This window comes from Oryctolagus cuniculus, chromosome 12, assembly GCF_964237555.1.
Source record: "Oryctolagus cuniculus chromosome 12, mOryCun1.1, whole genome shotgun sequence".
NCBI lineage: Eukaryota > Metazoa > Chordata > Mammalia > Lagomorpha > Leporidae > Oryctolagus > Oryctolagus cuniculus.
In genome coordinates this window covers 12,469,192-12,486,826 of record NC_091443.1, presented here as the reverse complement: position 1 = coordinate 12,486,826, position 17,635 = coordinate 12,469,192, and the positions used below count along the sequence as shown (strand labels likewise).

The window sequence follows — 17,635 nt, the reverse complement described above, 5'->3', positions numbered from 1 at the left end:
TACATACATATACACCACATGCATACATGTATATAGGCACAACACACACATACACACAGACCATACACACACAAACACATACACATGTACATACATATATACCACATGCACACACGTATACAGGCACAACACACACATACACACAGACCATACACACACAAACACATACACATGTACATACATATATACCACATGCACACACGTATACAGGCACAACACACATACACACAGACCATACACACACATGTGCACATACATACACATACAACATGAATGCATACTTACATGCATATATACACATATCACACACATATGCACTTGTGCACACATACACATGCATACACACATATACACCATGCACACATACACATATATACCACATGCACACACATATACAGGCACACCATACACACACATACACACAGACCATACACACAGAGACACATACACACACCTGTACATACATATACACCACATGCATACATGTATACAGGCACAACACACACATACACACAGACCATACACATGCACACAGACATACACATGTACATACATATATACCACATGCACACATGTATACAGGCACAACACACATACACACAGACCATACACACACAAACACATACATACACATGTACATACATATATACCACATGCACACACGTATACAGGCACAACACACATACACAGACCATACACACACAAACACACACATACACATGTACATACATATACACCACATGCATACACGTATACAGGCACAACACACATACACAGACCATACACACACACACACACACATACACATGTACATACATATACACCACATGCACACACGTATACAGGCACAACACACATACACACAGACCATACACACACAAACACATACATACACATGTACATACATATATACCACATGCACACACGTATACAGGCACAACACACATACACACAGACCATACACACACAAACACATACATACACATGTACATACATATATACCACATGCACACACGTATACAGGCACAACACACATACACACAGACCATACACACACACACACACAAGATGTTGTTTCTTGTTGCAAGCTCTCGAGGCTTTTTCTTTGTCTTTAGTTTTTGAAAGTTTGACCATTATACATTCTGTTATGAATCCTCATTCCTATTCAGGTTTGTTCATTTTCTTAAATCCGTGTTTACGGGTTTGGTTTGGTTTGTTTTGTTTTTGTAAAAATTGGGAAATGTTCAGTGGTTGTCTGTCGGAATGCTTTTCCAGGTCTGTTGTGCTTCTCCTCTCCTGTGGCCTGCTCATATTGTGAATGTCAGATCCTTTGCTGTGGCTCCACAGGTACCTGAAGTTCAGGGGTTTTTAGTCTATCTCTTTTGTTCAAAATGAGTAATTTCTATATTCAAGCTTTCATCTCATCTTATCTCATACTCTCCACTGAGTTTTTCAAATCAATCACTATATGTTTTCAGTTCCAAACCTGTCATTTAGTTCCGTGCATCCTCTCTTGTTCCTGAAAGACTTCCCTTTCTTTGCTGATATTTTCTGTCTTTCGTTTGCTTCATGTTTGTTTGCAATTGTTTGTTGATATTTTCTATCTTTCATTTGTTTCATGTGTGTTTGCAATTGTTTGCTGAAGCATTTTTATGACAATTGCTTTAAAATCTCTGTGACAGAATTCTAACTTCTGTGTCATTTTGGTGTTATGTCTGTTTATTGTCTTTCCTCATTCTGTTTGAAATCTTCCTGGTTCTTGTTATAAGCTATTTTTCGATCTAAATGAATGTGCATTGAGGGGACAGTGTTGTGGCATCACTGGTAAAGCCACCACCTGCAATGCTGGCATCCCATATGGGTACTGGTTTGTGTCCCAGCTGCTCCTCTTCCAATCCAGCTCCCTGCTAATGTCCTGGGAAAAGCAGCAGGAGGTGGCCCAAGTGTTTGAATCCCTGCCATCCATGTGGGAGATCCAGATGGAATTCCAAGCTCCTGGCTCCACCCTGGCCCAGCACTAGCCACTGTGGCCATCAGTGGAGTGAACCAATGGGTGGAAGATTCTCTCTCTCTGTCTCTCCCTCTCTCTCTGTAACTCTGTCAAAGTAAATAAATAAATCTTTTATTTAAAACAATGATGTGCATTAGTATTAAGTTACAGGACTTATTTAAATCTTGTGTCTTAGCAACCCTCCTTATCTAATCTTGTACATTAGCAAACCTCCTCTGACAGTTAAGAGGAGATTGCTGCCTCCTGACAGATAGCTATGCACATAAAAGTCTCCTCTCTCCCACCTGCTGGCACCTTGGTGTGGGGTGGGCATCTTGGGACTGATGGGCAGGAGTAAGAGTTGAGGCTTCTCACTAGGCCTCTGCTGATATGACCATTGCTGGGAGGTCAGAGACTCTTGTTACTACCAGGTGAGCATGGGGGTCCAGGCTCATGTATGTCTTCCCTTGGGAGAGACAGAGGTGCTCATTACCACCCAGCAGGGTTGAAGTCCTGGTTCTGTGCTCAGCCTTCTCTGGCCCCTCCTCCCAGCAGTGAGAGAAGTGATAGAGGCTACCTGGTTACAGTTCAGAAAAGGTGGACGTCCAGGCACCCCACTAAGCATTTGCCATCAAGAGCAATGGTGCAGCTGTAATTTTTCCCCATTGTATTCGACTAGAATGGAACCATTATGTCTAAAGGGCTAACTGCTTGGCGAGCTGCACCTTTCCTAGTATTCGTATATTGAGAACATGCTTTTGCTTTTTAGTTTTTCTGTGGTTGTGTGTGTGTGTGTGTGTGATCCTATCATTATATTGTGCCATCAGCTCCACGTCCCTGGCTGCTCTACCACGTTCTCTCCACTTTTCAGTCTTTTTTTTTATTTGACAGGTAGAGTTAAAGACAGAGAGAGACAGAGAGAAAGGTCTTCCTTCCATTGGTTCACTCCCCAAATGGCCACCATGGCCAGCACTGTGCCAATACGAAGCCAGAAGCTTCTTCCTGGTCTCCCATGCGGGTGCAGGGGCCCAAGGACTTGGGCCATCCTCCCCTGCCCCCTCGGGCCACAGCAGAGAGCTGGACTGGAAGAGAGGAGCAACCAGGACTAGAACCCGGTGCCCATATGGAATGCTGGCGCCGCAGGCGGAGGATTAGCCAAGTGAGCCACAGCGCCAGCCCCTTTCAGAGTCTTCATATCTTATCTATAATTCCAGAGATCTCATTGTGATTCCTAGGGAAAAGTCCATTTGCTCTGTCTTCCCAAAAGCAGAAGTTTCTGTATGAGTTCAGGAAATTTAACATGACTGCACCTAAATAACTGATGGTTTTTCTGTGTTAAATACAGACCATACTTTCAAGGGTGTGTGTGCATCAAAAACCAAAGGTGATTAAAGGACTAAACAACTTTCAAGAAGAAACATCGAGTTTGAGAAGATCAAAGAGAAATGCTATGTTGTGTGTAAAAGATGCTGCCAGCTTCCAGGAGAGAAGGGATTGGCCTTGAGTTTCCTAATCCTCTTGTTCACTGACCAGTGGGTTGGCCATTTCTTGTCTTAGAGGGAGCAAGTAGCCATCTATCATTTGAGAAAAAATGACTCGTAATACTTCACCTTCCTGCTGGAATCTCCCAGAACATCTCCCACTGACCTTTGTGCCTGTTTAGAAAAGACTTCCCCCCCATGATCCCTGCCTCTTCTGCTCCTGCGTTCTGAACTGACCTTCCGTTGCAGGTCGTCTGAACTGGTGGTCCACCGTGTGCACGAGCTGTAAGCGGCTTCTTCCCTTGGCCACGACAGGAGATGGGAACTGCCTCCTGCATGCCGCCTCGCTGGGTAAGACAGGGTGAAGGGGCTCCCGGCAGGCACGCGCCTCACTTGTCACCATCACCTGGAGGAGTGCCCAAGCGATGGAGTCAGTAATCCCAGCCCTTCTTGTCTTGATGGAGAGACAGAACACATGAGAAAACACCTGTCTTGAGGGGAGGAGGGCTTGAGCATACGTTGCAGGGATGACTGTTAGAAATCATGGCTGACGGTAGTTGTGAGGCCACCATGTGGATAGCAGTCTACAGGACTGGGACTGCTGAAAGGACAGATAAAGACACCACTCTGTAACTCACAGGAGAGTCAGCACAGTTAGAATGCACAGCACAGATACCAGCAACCTTCTCCAATGGAATGGTGAGCTTCCCGATCACAAAAGCCCAAGCCAGCAGGTGCACAGGTGTAGATGGCAACACTGTTTAACTAAAGGTCATCGTGGATTTCCCAGAAGCTCGGTTATGCCTTCTAGGCCCAGCCTTATACAGACAAGGCCAAATCAGCTTTGACAGGCAAGTCTGGATCAGTACCATGGACCCCACACTCAGAGCCAGTTGCCCTTAGTCCACCCGGGCATGTAGAACCTCAAAAAAGAATGTGGTTCTCATTGGTCAAACCCACTTCCCCAAGTGAACATGGTCTTAACTCGGTGACCCAGAGCACAGGCCAGGCCTCAGGCCTCCCTGTAGACGTGCAGTGAGGCCTGTTCAGCAGAAGGGGAACTGAAATGAGAGCGAAGAGGCTGTGGGGTCTGGGAGGGGCCCAGGGAGGTTCCAAGGAGAAGAGCTATGGAAGGCAAGGGGACAGTTCCATGACCTTGATGGCAGCACTGGGAAGGGCAAAGGTACTCACCTACCTGCTTCCTGTCCACGTCAAAACCAGCATGCCCTGCCGGTCAGCATGATGAAAGTACTGCACATTCATCATGGTGGGAAAGTGAAAGTTAATAATCCCGCCCCCCACCCAGTGCTGGCTGCTTGTAACACTTTGGCACATTGTCTGCCCGTTTTTTGTCTGTTCTTGCAATGAAAGTGTGATCTTACTGTGTCCCCAGTTCAGAATCTGACATATTCCTAAAACTACAGGGAGAATTTTCCATGCTATTACTCTCCAAAAACATGATTTTGGGAGTTGAGTCCTATTTCACTGGCTATTCCCCATCACTGGACATATCTTACCTCATTCTCTGTAAACCCTGGAGAAAGAATTTAAGAGGATCTCCCATCTGCATCAAATGGCAGCCTCAGTGCAAAACCCCAGGTGCAGAAGTCCCTCTGTCCTGTGCTGCCGTGTGGTCACTGTCCCCGTCTGCACCCTGGGTAGGCTAGGCCGCCATGATGTCATCTGATGGCATTTTGCCACAAGAGCATGATGGACCTCCCAGGCTGGCATGGGAAGACAAGGCCTCCTGAAGACTGGCCTTGCTCTACCTGCAGGAGAGGCTGGGCCATCACTGACCAGGGCTGCAAGGCCTCCCATACAGCACAGATCCAAGAGCTCACGGCCTCTTGGTTCTTGTATCCCCATGGTTTGTCCTCATTTTGTACACAAAAACCTAAACCCCAAAGGACCGGGACTCCCCAGTTTGTGCCATTGTCTGCCGAGTACTGGCTGACCAGGCCTGATGCTGAGCTAGGACTGTGGGACACACATAGAAATGACAGGGGTCCTGGAGCTAGGCCTGTAGACAAACCCATCCAAGACCAGAAGACTCTTTGTGCAATAGAGACCTGAGCCAGGGGGCCGAGGAGCTGAGGCGGCAGCAGCAGGGCTGAAGGTGAGGAAGGTGACCCTTGCCCTCCATCCGTCCTGCAGGAAAAACCCTGGCCTGCTGGGAAGCCCACAGTTGTCATTGTTACTGCATGTCCAGGGACCCCCCAGCCAGCCTGAGCCTGCACAAGCATGAGCAGTGCAGGTCCCCACTATTCTGAAAACTCTCCAAGGGCCCCCCCACTCGCTTGAGGGCCCACCTTTTTCCCCTCTGCTTTGTCCCCCAGTCCTGGCTCCAGCCACCCTTCCCACCAGCCTGTTCTCCAGTACACCACTTGGACCTGTCCCTAGCCTGGGATGATGTCTGGGCCCCTCCTGTACCCTTCAAGTCTTCACTCCAAAGCCTCCGTTCACACCCTAAGAAATGCACCTGCCACTGTGCTCTTGGCCTGCCCCTGTCTCCTTCCTGTGTCACCCCTTCCCGACACTGGACGTCACTCGTTAGTTTAGCAGCCACTTCACTTCTGCTTCCCCGAAGTGTGCGCTCCATGGGACTTTTTATGGACTCTCTGTGTCCTGGTCACTGCGTGCACATGCTCACCACCCGGAATGAACACATAAATGATTCCCTCACCTCCTTCCCTGTAACCAGGGCTGTCCCTCTCACTGCTTCCCCCATTGCTTGGGTTTCTCAATCTTGGCCAAGCTGCTCACAGATGACTGGTCTGTCTTTTGAACCCCTCACCTCCAGCATGGGGGAGGCCTTGTCTGGGCCAGCTGTGTGCAGTGGAGTGCACTGATGCTCTGTTTCTCCTTGGCTGCGGACATCGGACATCGGGTCTAGCAGACCCAGGACCCAGGATGCGATTGGCCATACCGGCTCAGGGTCCTTTGTGAGGACACGTGACCAACTTGTCCTTAGAGGCCTTTTCTCCCCCAAACACAAGACCTGGAGGGTGAGCATTGTGCGATCCCTCACAGCAAACCTGCGAGATGGAGGGTGTTGTTGCCCAGGGTCCTAGAGCCTGGCGGCACTGGCCTTCGTCCCACTGTTGTTGGCTGAGAAGAAGATCTGCTGCTCCATTTGCCTCCAAGCACTGATGGGGGCTTCAGGGGAAAGGAGGGGGAAGTTCAGATGAGAACTGAACCACTGATGACCAAGCGTCTCTGCGTGCACACGGAGGCCAGCCCGGCAGGTGGTGGTGTGAATCCCCTCTGGCTGACCCTTCCTCATGTCCCTTCTCCCTCCTCTTCTCCTCCTGGGCTCCTGGCTGCAGGGATGTGGGGGTTTCACGACCGGGACCTGGTTTTGCGAAAAGCTCTCTACACCATGATGAGGACGGGGGCTGAGAGGGAAGCCCTGAAGCGGAGGTGGAGGTGGCAGCAGACGCAACAGAACAAGGAGGTTGGTACCCGCTGGCCTGGCCAGAGCCTGGGACCTGCACCAGGCACTGCCTCGGGCCCTGGTGGAGCCCACGTCTGTCTTGTGGGGTCAGGCGGAAAAGCCTGTGGGATTAGTAGGGTGTCCCTTGTGTAAGCCCCTGGACGAGGAGCCCGTTGCAATAGTGCACACCCAACTCTGTCTTCTGAAAGCCGCCAACTTTGACACTCACAAGTGTCCCAGCTTGGATGATGGGTTATGTGATCACCTACGATCAGGTGCAGCCCACGTCCCCAGTCCCATGTGTGAGCTCAATCCAGAGGGAACCCCAACTGTTGCCAACCATGGAGAACATTCTAGAAGAATCTGCCTGCTTTCGGACTAAAGTGGGCCGCATGTCCTTTAAAACTTTTTAACGGTCAGCTCAAACTGGTACACTTGCAGGTTAAGGTTGGCTTATCGTTGCCTCCCAGGGAAGACCTTGTTAGAGGGTTGGTGGGGGGAGGACCTCCCAGCAGCCCTGAAATTCGAGTCTGGGGTCCTAAAAACATGTTGTCCACAGCAGTGTGGGGGGACCACTGGTGGCCACTAACTCATGTGCCTGGCCTGGGTCCTGCGGGGCTCTCCTGGCTGGGGAGGTGAGGAGAGAGGGCAGCGCCCACCTCCTGAAGCGGCTTCCCTTGCCCCAGTCCGGGCTGGTGTACACGGAGGAGGAGTGGGAGCGCGAGTGGACCGAGCTGCTGAAGCTGGCCTCCAGCGAGCCGCGCACGCACTTCAGCAAGAACGGCGGCACGGGCGGGGGGTAAGTGCTGGCCCCACTCTCCCCGGGGGTCACTTTGGGCTCCCGGCCGCCGAGGGCTGCAAACAGCATGGGGGTGGCGCAGACGCGGTGCAGCTCTCTGAGCTGTGGAAGGCGGGAAACCTTAGCACCTGTGGGAGGGCTCTGGGTGCTGGTCGGCCCTGGCCAGAGATGGAGGAAGTGCACAGGCTGTCCTCACCACCGTGCGTTTCAGAGCAGAGGCAGGAGCTCACGGCTGCCCCATCCCTCCTCCTAGAGCCCCATCGTGCAGCGTGGAAGAGGCTCAGGGCACAGCCAGCCCCTGGAGGGGGCTCGTGACAGTGCTGCTTCTCACACTGCCACTGCACTAGCCAGGCTCTGAGGCCTCGGGCTGCCGAGTGTGGGCTTTGTCCCCGACTGAATAGCTTTGATTTGTGGCTTCGAGGAGTCACACGAAAAGCAAAAGGTCATTAAGCCAGATGGTTACTTCTCAGATGGGCTCTGTGGATGGATACTGTGCCTGTCCCTGGCAAAAAGGCTTCGTGTGTTTAGAGCACATATGGGGAGTAGCTTGCTCCTGTGGGTGCAGCTGGAATGTTCTAGTGTGTGCATGAAGACAGCCAGAGGAGGCAGTCCCTGAGTCACAGGCCACAGTGGTTCACAGCGCGTGGGTTCTTTGGTTCATGTGGGTTCAACCTAAAGGCAAAGAAAAGGCCTTGGCCAAACACCAGAAAGTGAGCATGAACACCACGGGACTCACAAAGGGGTCAGGGAAGCACCTGCAGCCCCGTCCCTGCCCAGGGGCTCACAGGCCCTGCTGAGCTCTGACCCACTGTAGCAGCGCCCACTGCGACTCCTGCGTCCAGCCCTCGCTCCAGGCGCCCGGCTTTCCTCTGGCTGCCCTTCTCCTGTTCACAGGAAGCATGCCCTGGGGTGGCAGAGGCTGCTCCCAGCCCTTCCTGTGCAGCCCTCTGGTGGTTGTCACCCACCCCCGAGTGCCTCCCAGCTCTCAGCGCGTCTGCAGATTGTGTTTGCATTGCTCCCATGTCCTTCGCCCTCCTCCGGTTCTGGTTGTGATAATTAAAATGTTGCTGGTGGGGAGCCATGAATGAGGGAGGATGTTAGCCTTGCTCAGTGTATCCCCTGCTCTGTGGTCCCCTCCGTGGTGACACGGACCCACAGGCTTGGGGTGGCAGGAGACGCTGTCCAGCACGGAACCCCGTGGTGACCTCTTTCTCCTGGATTCGAGATGGTTGCAGGGGCTCCAGTCACTCTCCCCATGCACTCACCCCCCGCTGTGCAGGGCTCAGGGTTGTCTGGCTGGTGTCTGCAGCACGGCCCAGACAGTCGCGGGATCCTGCACAGCACATGAACCCCAGAAGGAGGCGAGGAGTGTGGCTCTGACCTGTGACTTCTGCAGGGGGTCACGTGGGAGCTCCCCAGGAAACGCTGCCACTCAGTTGCCCTCACCCAACCTGTCCACCCTTCTCCTCCCCTCTGGGTAGCTGCCTCCCTGCCCTGCCATGAGCCCCACCTCACGTCCCCGTGGCTGTCCCAGGCACTCAGGGCCCGTCTGGTGACAGGTGGGCAGGCGGCCCCACCCTGGGAAGGTGTGCGGCATCTCAGGAGCTGCTTGGAGCCGACGGCCGCTCACACGGGAGCCCGGGGTGCTGTCACGACTCGTCCTCCAGCCGCATCCTCTGTCTCCCAGTCCATTGTCCACTGTACACTGCCCCTTTTTACTCTTTTTGCACTTAAATAGTTTTTTTCCTTTCAACAATGAGAATGAATCGCTTTTTTAAAAAAATATATTTATTTGAAAGAGTTACAGAGAGAGAGGTCTTCCATCCAGTGGTTCACTCCCCAAATGCCTGCAATGGCTGGAGCTGAGCCAATTTGAAGCCAGGAGCCAAGAGCTTCTTCCAGATCTCCCACGTGAGTGCAGGGACCCAAGGACTTGGGCCATCCACTGCTTTCCCAGGCACCTTAGCAGGGAGCTGGATCAGAAGTGGAGCATCTAGAATTCAAACCGTTGCCCATATGGGATGCCAGCACTACAGACTGGGGCTTTAACCTGCTGCACCACAGCACCAGCCCCTGAATAACTTTTGTAGTTTAAAAAAAAGAAAAACTATGCAAAAGCTTGTGATAAAACATGAAATGGCAGGGACTGAGTAATCACCCAAAATCCAACACAAAGATTTGGGTGCCTTATGAATCGCTCATGTGGTCTGGGGACCTGGGCTCATGGTCTTGGCTGCCACATTACAGGAGAGGATGTGGGGGAATCTGGACAAAGTCCAGATGGGGAAAGCAGACAAGGGTAGGGTGGGAATGCCCCCATTCAAGGAAGGAGCAAGAATTCTTCCTGGAGAGACAGTCATGACAAGCGTGGTCTGCATTTCGGGGTCAGCAGGCAGCTGGGTGAGCCCTGGAGTTTGGCTGGTGGGGAGCAGAAACAGGGGCATCCTGCCTGGGCCCTGTGCTGGGCACCCCATACCCTGCAAACCTGGGTACCCTTTTCACAGCCTGGAAAAGTAAACCTCATTGAGATGAAGTGACTTGCCCAAGGTCACAAAATGATAGAAGGAGGAGCCCAGGACTGAGTAGAAGGTTGATGTAATCATTAATACCTCCTCTTCTGACAGAATCCTGGAATGCAAATTTATGGAAGCTCAAACAGTGGGTCGGTCTGAACAGAAAGGCAGCCCTCCAGACTGGGGGGTCAGAAGCAAGGGCACAGCCCATGGTCCCACGTCCTGAGCCCTAAATGCTAAGGTTCAAAACCTGAGCTGGCTGGCGCCACGGCTCCATAGGCTAATCCTCCGCCTGTGGCCCCGGCACACCGGGTTCTAGACCCGGTCGGGGCGCCGGATTCTGTCCCAGTTGCTCTTCTTCCAGTCCAGCTCTCTGCTGTGGCCCGGGAAGGCAGTGGAGGATGGCCCAAGTGCTTGGGCCCTGCACCCCATGGGAGACCAGGAGAAGCACCTGGCTCCTGGCTTCGGATCAGCGTGGTATGCCGACTGCCGCGGCAGCCACTAGGGTGTGAACCAACGGCAAAGGAAGACTTTTCTCTGTCTCTCTCCCTCACTGTCCACTCTGCCTGTCAAAAAAAAAAAAAAAATCCTGAGCTGATGATGCAGGCCATGCATGTAGGGTTCTAGCAATAGATGTTTCCAGTGGAGAAAGAAAAATGGAAAGAAAAAAAAAAAAAAGCTAGGAGACATACAAGGAAAACTCTAATACTCAGATATATGCCCATGCCCACAACCTGGGTTGTTCCCTTGTCGGGTGCCCTGGGTGAGGCTGGGACCTTGGCCTGGCAAGGAGGGAGGCCCACAGAACTAGACTAAAACACTTATTCCTGAAAGCTTGGAGCTTGGGCTGAAGGACTGAGGGTGGCAGGCACCCAGCAAGGTGCAGACCAGCCATGCAGGTCTCCCCAGGGAGTGCTCAGGGGCTGTCATTCATCCCAGGAACTTGGACGTCTGAAGCAGAGCCCTGTGTTGAGCACACTGTCTGCATTTTGTCTCTGCCTCCCCTGGGTGAGACGAGGGAGGTTTCCCTCCTCGCATTGCACTGAGAGGTGTGGAGGCTTAGGCCTGCAGGGACAGGTCCCCAGCACTGGCCCAAAGGGTCTGAGGCTAAGGCCCGCCAGTTCGCAGAACCACTGGGCCGTGTGGGTGCCGAGGGGGTCACAACGCTGCTCGTACTTCCCCAGAGCCAGGCGTGGACCCTGGCAAGAAGGCCCAAGCAGGGCTATTGTCCTGTGGCAGGGGACCTCACAGAAGGTGAACCCGAGGCCAGGGTGCTGAGGGTGCCACCCCCAGCCCTCTGTTGGTGGAGAAGCCACGCTTTGTCAGCTCTTCATTGCTACAGTAACACCTACGACAAAGGCCTTGGGGAGGAAGGAGGTTTATTTCTGCTCATGGTTTGGAAGTTCCCAGTCTCATCTGGTGATGCTGGAGGGTGGCAGAGGAATGGATCCCCGGCAAAGCCAGGAAACAGAGGGGCTGGGCCACACTGACTCAGAGAATCAACCCACTGGGCAGAGCTGCCCCCTTCCAAGGTCATGACCCCATTGACTAAGGGCCTCGCACAAGGCCCTCCTCCAGAACACAGTCATTGGGTCGGGTCTGCACCCTGCCGGTACCATCGACTGACGACTGAGGATTAGGCCTCTGCACAAGCTGGGGAGCCAAATCATGGGCGAGCCATAGCAGGGTCCAAGGACCCCAGAGGGCTCAGCCTGTGGCAGGGTCACTGAAATCAGGCTTAGGAAAAGACCTGTCACACCCCATCTCTCTTCTCTGGTCTGTGTTGACCCCACAAGGGGACACAGAGGGCAGCCAAGAGGATGGGGAGGAAGTGACGTGTGGAGCGGAGAAGCTGGCCAGGGTCCTCAGTAGGCTCCAGCCTGGGGCTGACAGATCTAAACAGGGCTTGGGCAATCGGCCGGAAGAACACACACGTTTTCCAGGGCTTCACCCCAGGGAAGGAAGAAAGGTAGCTGAGACGGGGAGGGTTTGAAGACACAATGGTCGGGAAAGCCGAAATGGCTTTTTTCACACTCCCTCCCAAGCCCGGCTCCCCGGGGATGAGGGAGTAAGGGCAGCAGCAGTGCCGGCCCTGGTGTCCTGCTCCAGGACCCCTGACACCAGAACCAATGGGCTCACCCCTTTGTGCTGTGCTGTTACACAGCCGATGGCTTCAAGTCTTTCCTAAGCCTCTTACCTTGCCAGAAAGCAAATAGGTTGAGCTTCTGAAGAGGGCAGAGGAACTAAAGGCCAGACTGGACTGTGAACTTGACCCCTCTCCTCCCTCCCTCCCAGCATGACTCCCAGTGACCAGTCCTCAGGTTCCCGGAGAGCCAGGCAGGAGACATACGTCCACTGCTTATCCAAGGAGAAGGGGCAGGGACCAGGCTGGCACCCAGGCAGGACAGGTCTTGGGTGCCCCTATGTCTACGAGCATAGAGAAGGACACCCTCAAGGACCCCCAGGAGGCAAGGCCAGGTGTGGACTCAGCTTCAGATGCATGAGAAAGGCAGATGGGGCCCCATAGATGCAGGGAACCCCGCGAGGCCCAAGCAGGGGCAGGTGCTCATGAGCAGGCTAAACTCAGAGCTGCAGGATGAATTCCCTGACAGCGCTCTGACTTGCAAATCAAAATGTATCCATTTCTCTGGGGCCAAACAACACCAGGCTCTGTGTGCTACCCCAGAGACCTTTGGATACCACTTGTGCAGGGTGCCACTCTGGTCAGGGCTGCTGCAGCAGGGGTCTCACAGCCCCCTCCAGCCCAAAGTGAACTCAGCCCCCCTTCCACCATCACTGCGTGCTAGGCCCAGGTGGGGAGTTGTGTGGAAGGAAGACGTGCAAGGAAGCAAACCACGTGCCCTGGCCAGCCTCAGTGTGCACAGAGAGACTGCACCTCTTCTTTGAATTTTTATTTATTTGTGTTTTTAGTTGAGAGATGAGAGAGAAAGAGAGATTCCATCCACTGGTTCACACCCTGAATGCCTACAACAGCCAGGGCTGGGCCACACCAAAGTCAGGAGCCGGAACTCGATTCGGGTCCCCCCCATGGGTGGCAGGGACCCAAGCATTTCAGCTGTCACCTGCTGCCTTTCGGACTGTGCCTTAGCAGGAAGCTGGAGCCAAGGCAGTTAATCCCTGAGCATGTGCACCCCTCCCCCTCCCCCGCCCCATCTTTTGCTCCCACCCCCACCCTCTTTTGCTGTCTTCCTGTCACTCTGCCTTTCAAGTAGTTAAAAACACACACACACACACACTTTTTAAAGAAATATTGAAATGCCTGTGTCCAGTACCCAGCTCCACTCCCAATGCCAGCTTCCTGCCGGTGCAGACGCTGGAAGGCAACGTGATGGCTCAAGTGGCTGAGTTTTGCCACCCACTTGGGCGACTTGGATGTGCTCCTGAGTCCTAGCTTCAGCTACGCCCAGGGGTCATTGCGGGCATTTAGAGAATGAACCAGCAGATGGGAGTTCTGTCTACCAGTGACTCTGCCATTCCAGTTAAGAACGACCACCACAAAAGTCATGGAAAATGGAATTGCAAGATAGGATTATTTTGGTGTGAAAAAATTTTCACACATACACAGTTTTTTTTTTTTTTTTCAATATAAATATGCATTTTCACAAAGTTTTTGAAGATCCCCTTATATGCATGAATTACAAAAATTTTGCACCAAAATAAACTTATCTTTTAATCTGACTTGTCCACAAACTTTTGGAAGCACCTCGTGTCAGGGTTCTCCAGAGAAGCAGAACCAACAGAGGTCACATGTACACATTCCAGGAGAGTTAGGATTAGGGATTGGCCCACACGGTTACCGAGGCTGAGAAGTCCCATGATCTGCCCCCTGCTGGTCGGATTCCTCGCAAAGGCCCAGGGGCAGTTCCAAGGCTTGAGAGCTGATGGTGTCTGGAGGCTTGAGGATGAGGATCGTGGAGGGCAGATGGAGACGGACACCCCAGCTCAAGCACCCCAGCCAAGTGATTGAGCCTTCCGATGCTGAATGGATGGGGTGAGGCCCACCCACATTGGAACTCCATCAGCTTTACTGGGTCCACCAATCCGGTGCCAGTCTCTGCCAGAGTCAGCATTAAACCAGGTATCTGAGCATCCCATGGCCCAGACAAGTCGACCATAAAATTAACCACGACAGGACAGTTCTCAGGGACCCACAGCCCACAAGAGCAGAGTCTGAACCCAGCCCTCACCTTGGTGAATGTAAAACAGGTCCGAGCAAGAATCGACTTCTGGGATTGGCAGTGAAGATCATCATCTTTGTTCTTTGACCTTTTAAAGGAAGAGCTTGTTCTCTCTTTGATGAGCCAGGTTAAGAGGAAGCTGAGAGGCTAGGACTGAGAGAGCGCCTGCAGAGCCAAGGGGGCCATTTTAGGTCCGTCCCCACGATTCTGTCGCAGCTCCCGGCTTCTCTCATTTGCTTCTCATTGTTCTTTCCCTGTGTAATCCAGTGTCTGATTTCATTGGCATTGCATTTGCTGCATTTTTTATTGGCCTTTTTCAGAAACCTAAATGATTTCCCAGTGCACAGTGTCAGAGACAGTAGTTTTAGTGGATCTTTCCAGGAAACCCAAGTGGCATTCCATTCCCAGGAGGAGCCCACTCCACAGCTGGGGCGTCCCCAGGGCATGGGGTTGGCCTCCTGTGGAAAAGGCGGCCTTCTCGGGGGCATTCCTCACAGTGCAGACTCCCGTCCATGCCGAGCAGGAAGAGCCCTCGTGTTGCAGAGGTGGAATCCAGGTCAAAGTTTTAAAAACACTTCTAATTGAAAATGAGACCGAAGCCAACTCTTTATCTAATGATGATTCTCTAATAGGAGCCTTCCTGGGCCTCCGTACCTAAGGAGGCCACTTTTTATTACTGTGCTTAATAATAACTGGCAGTTTATGCTTTGGCCATCCATTCACTGTCCTTATTTGTGGGCACACACATGCACAAGTGCACACACACACACACATAAAGTACCCAGCAAAATGCTAGACCCATGAGAGATAATCAGTGATTATCTGCCACCTGATGACCCCAGCTTATTGATTCTGAACAATAAGATGGATCCTCACCCTCAGACCCTGCTGGCCATTGTTGAGAAGGATCCAGAGCCTCAGGCCCACCGGATCCCTTCTGAGCCAGGAGGCCCCCAATCCTCCATCCGTGCCTCTCAGGTCACAGGTGTTGGCAGGATCGTGCTTCCTGCACTGAGCCTTTGCAGAGAATCTCAAAAGCTGCCACTGTGGTGGGGTGCTGGGGCCCTGCAAAGTGCAGGCTGGCATCAGCCCCTGTGAGCATCCTCTGTGCGAGGTCCTGCAGGGATGGGGGGCGGTGAGTCACACTACTGGTGCAAACCCTGCATGAGGGGTGTTGCTGTGGATTCGTTTCTGAGAGGAGGAGCGTGGTGGGGGCAAGAGGCGTGGAGTCACCACACAGACCCCGGGAGTCGGGAGAAAGCAGGCCTGAGGCAAGCAGCCTGCAGACTTGTTTATTTCAGTTGCTACAGCAGCTTATATAGCCAAGGCAGCCAATCTGGTCAAGGGGCAGTCTATGCCCTAACCAATCACACCCTGTTGCCAGGCAGTTTCTGATGCCAGTGGCCATCTTGGCATGGACTTCTCACTCCACCACAGAGGGGAACTGTGCAGCTGCGAGGAAAGAGGGAGCCTCCCCGTGCACTGGGCGGGGGCAGTCTCAGGTTGGGACACCCAGGGGCCAGGGAAGGCAAGGATCACAAGAGAGAATGCAGTTCTCTACCCTCGTGCAGAGGTATGTGGGAGCCAAGTGTAAACAGCCAAAATATGGACATATTAGATCCATTTGTGTGGTTATTCACACACACAAGTGAACTCTTAAAACCAGTGCCTGTTCCTGTACATGGGGTAGCTGCCACTTAACATCCAGCATGGTTCCCTGGGGAAGGGGAGGTGGTACCGATCACTCAGAATGCAAAAAGCAGGACTTCCCTGAGCAAAATGGGAGGTGTGGTCGACTCACCTGCAGGAGGGGACATAGGGAAGGGCCCGGTAAGTGGCTGGGTGACTGCCCAGGGCCCTTTGCCCTTTGAGCTCCTTGTCCAGGGCCTGGCCTCTTGCTAAGAGTGATCCAGCAGGGTTGTGGCTGCTGCTTAAGCCAGGGCACCCCTAGATCTGACACTGCCACTGTCCTCTGGAACAGAGACACCTCCGGGCTTCACGCCCTGGCCTTTGCTTCTTGCTGCTGTCGGGCAGGGCTCCCCAGCCTGGCCTCTTTCCAGAGTCCCTCTCACCCTCGGCTCCATCAGGACATCTTCACAGGGGACATGGGGCACCCCTGTTCCTGAGGATCAACCCCCCAGGCACACAGAGGAGACACAGAGGCAGGTGCACTGGGCCCAGCGTATGGCACAGGACCTGTTAGGAGGTACGCAGGGCATGCACATCACCAAGGGCAAAATCCTTACGTCACATGTTGTCTTCTTCGCTGTAAACACCAATGATTAAGCATTGCAAAACTGTTTTCAAAAAGTTTATTTACTTGTTTGCAAATCAGAGTTAGAGAGAGAGGGAGAAACAAAGAGAAATCTTCCATCCATGGTTCACTCCCCAGATGGCCACAGTGGCCAAGTCTGAGCTAGGCCAAAGCCAGGAGCTTCAGCCAGGTCTCCTGTGTGAATGGCAGGAGGGCCACCTTCTGCTGCTGCTGCTTTTCCCAGGCGATTAGCAAGGAGCTGGATCAGAAGTGGAGCAGCCAGGACACAAACTAGTGCCCATATGGGATGCCGGCATCACGGGCAGTGACTTTACCTGCTCTGCCACAATGCGGGTCCCAAGAATATTTTTTATCTTTTCTTTGAGGCTAGATTTTATTCACACTCCCAGGTCTAGCCTTTGCTCAGTGAGCTTGCAGAAGGAAGATGTGCAGCCTCCAGGCTGTAACTGGGAGTGAACATTCAGGACTGACTTCACGGGAGCAGACTTCCACCCATAGGTTCTCACTGCAGTAATCCACATGTGCAGGTCATGGTACCACATCCTCATCCCAGACAGGATCCCAGCAGCCCCTCAAAGGAACAGAGGATGAGCAGAGCCAGTGTTCTCTGGCCACTTTCAATACAGAGGCTCCCAGAAGCACTAGGGCACAGCTGCAGTATTGAGGGGAGAACACAGAACCAGGACCCACCCTAAGCCTTCAAAAAGCAGCTGGAAGCAAGCAGTGAAGGGCGCTGTGATACTGAAGGCCCAGGTGGAGTGGGGATCCCTATGCCACCCCATAGGTCATTGAGCAGGTTCTCAGTTGCTTAGATGGCTCCCATGCTCAGCACCAAACCTGGGGTGGACAGAGGCCACTCTGCTGTGAGCTGTCCTCACAGTCTTCTTGCAGCTGGACCCAGCACCCCATCACTGCTGCTCATGTCCAGCCATGAAGATCCACAGT

The 17,635-nt window shown here is 52.9% G+C and overlaps 1 protein-coding gene across 1 annotated transcript in view; it reads left to right on the top strand.

Annotated features, from left to right (window-relative positions):
* Nucleotides 1–17,635, top strand: part of OTUD7A (OTU deubiquitinase 7A) — a gene marked incomplete in the record, with an annotated part of 157,148 nt that overhangs the window by 121,139 nt on the left and 18,374 nt on the right. Inside the window, 3 exon segments of the mRNA XM_070053542.1 lie at nucleotides 3,721–3,822; nucleotides 6,798–6,925; nucleotides 7,591–7,703. Coding sequence (XP_069909643.1) covers nucleotides 3,721–3,822; nucleotides 6,798–6,925; nucleotides 7,591–7,703 — 343 coding nt within the window.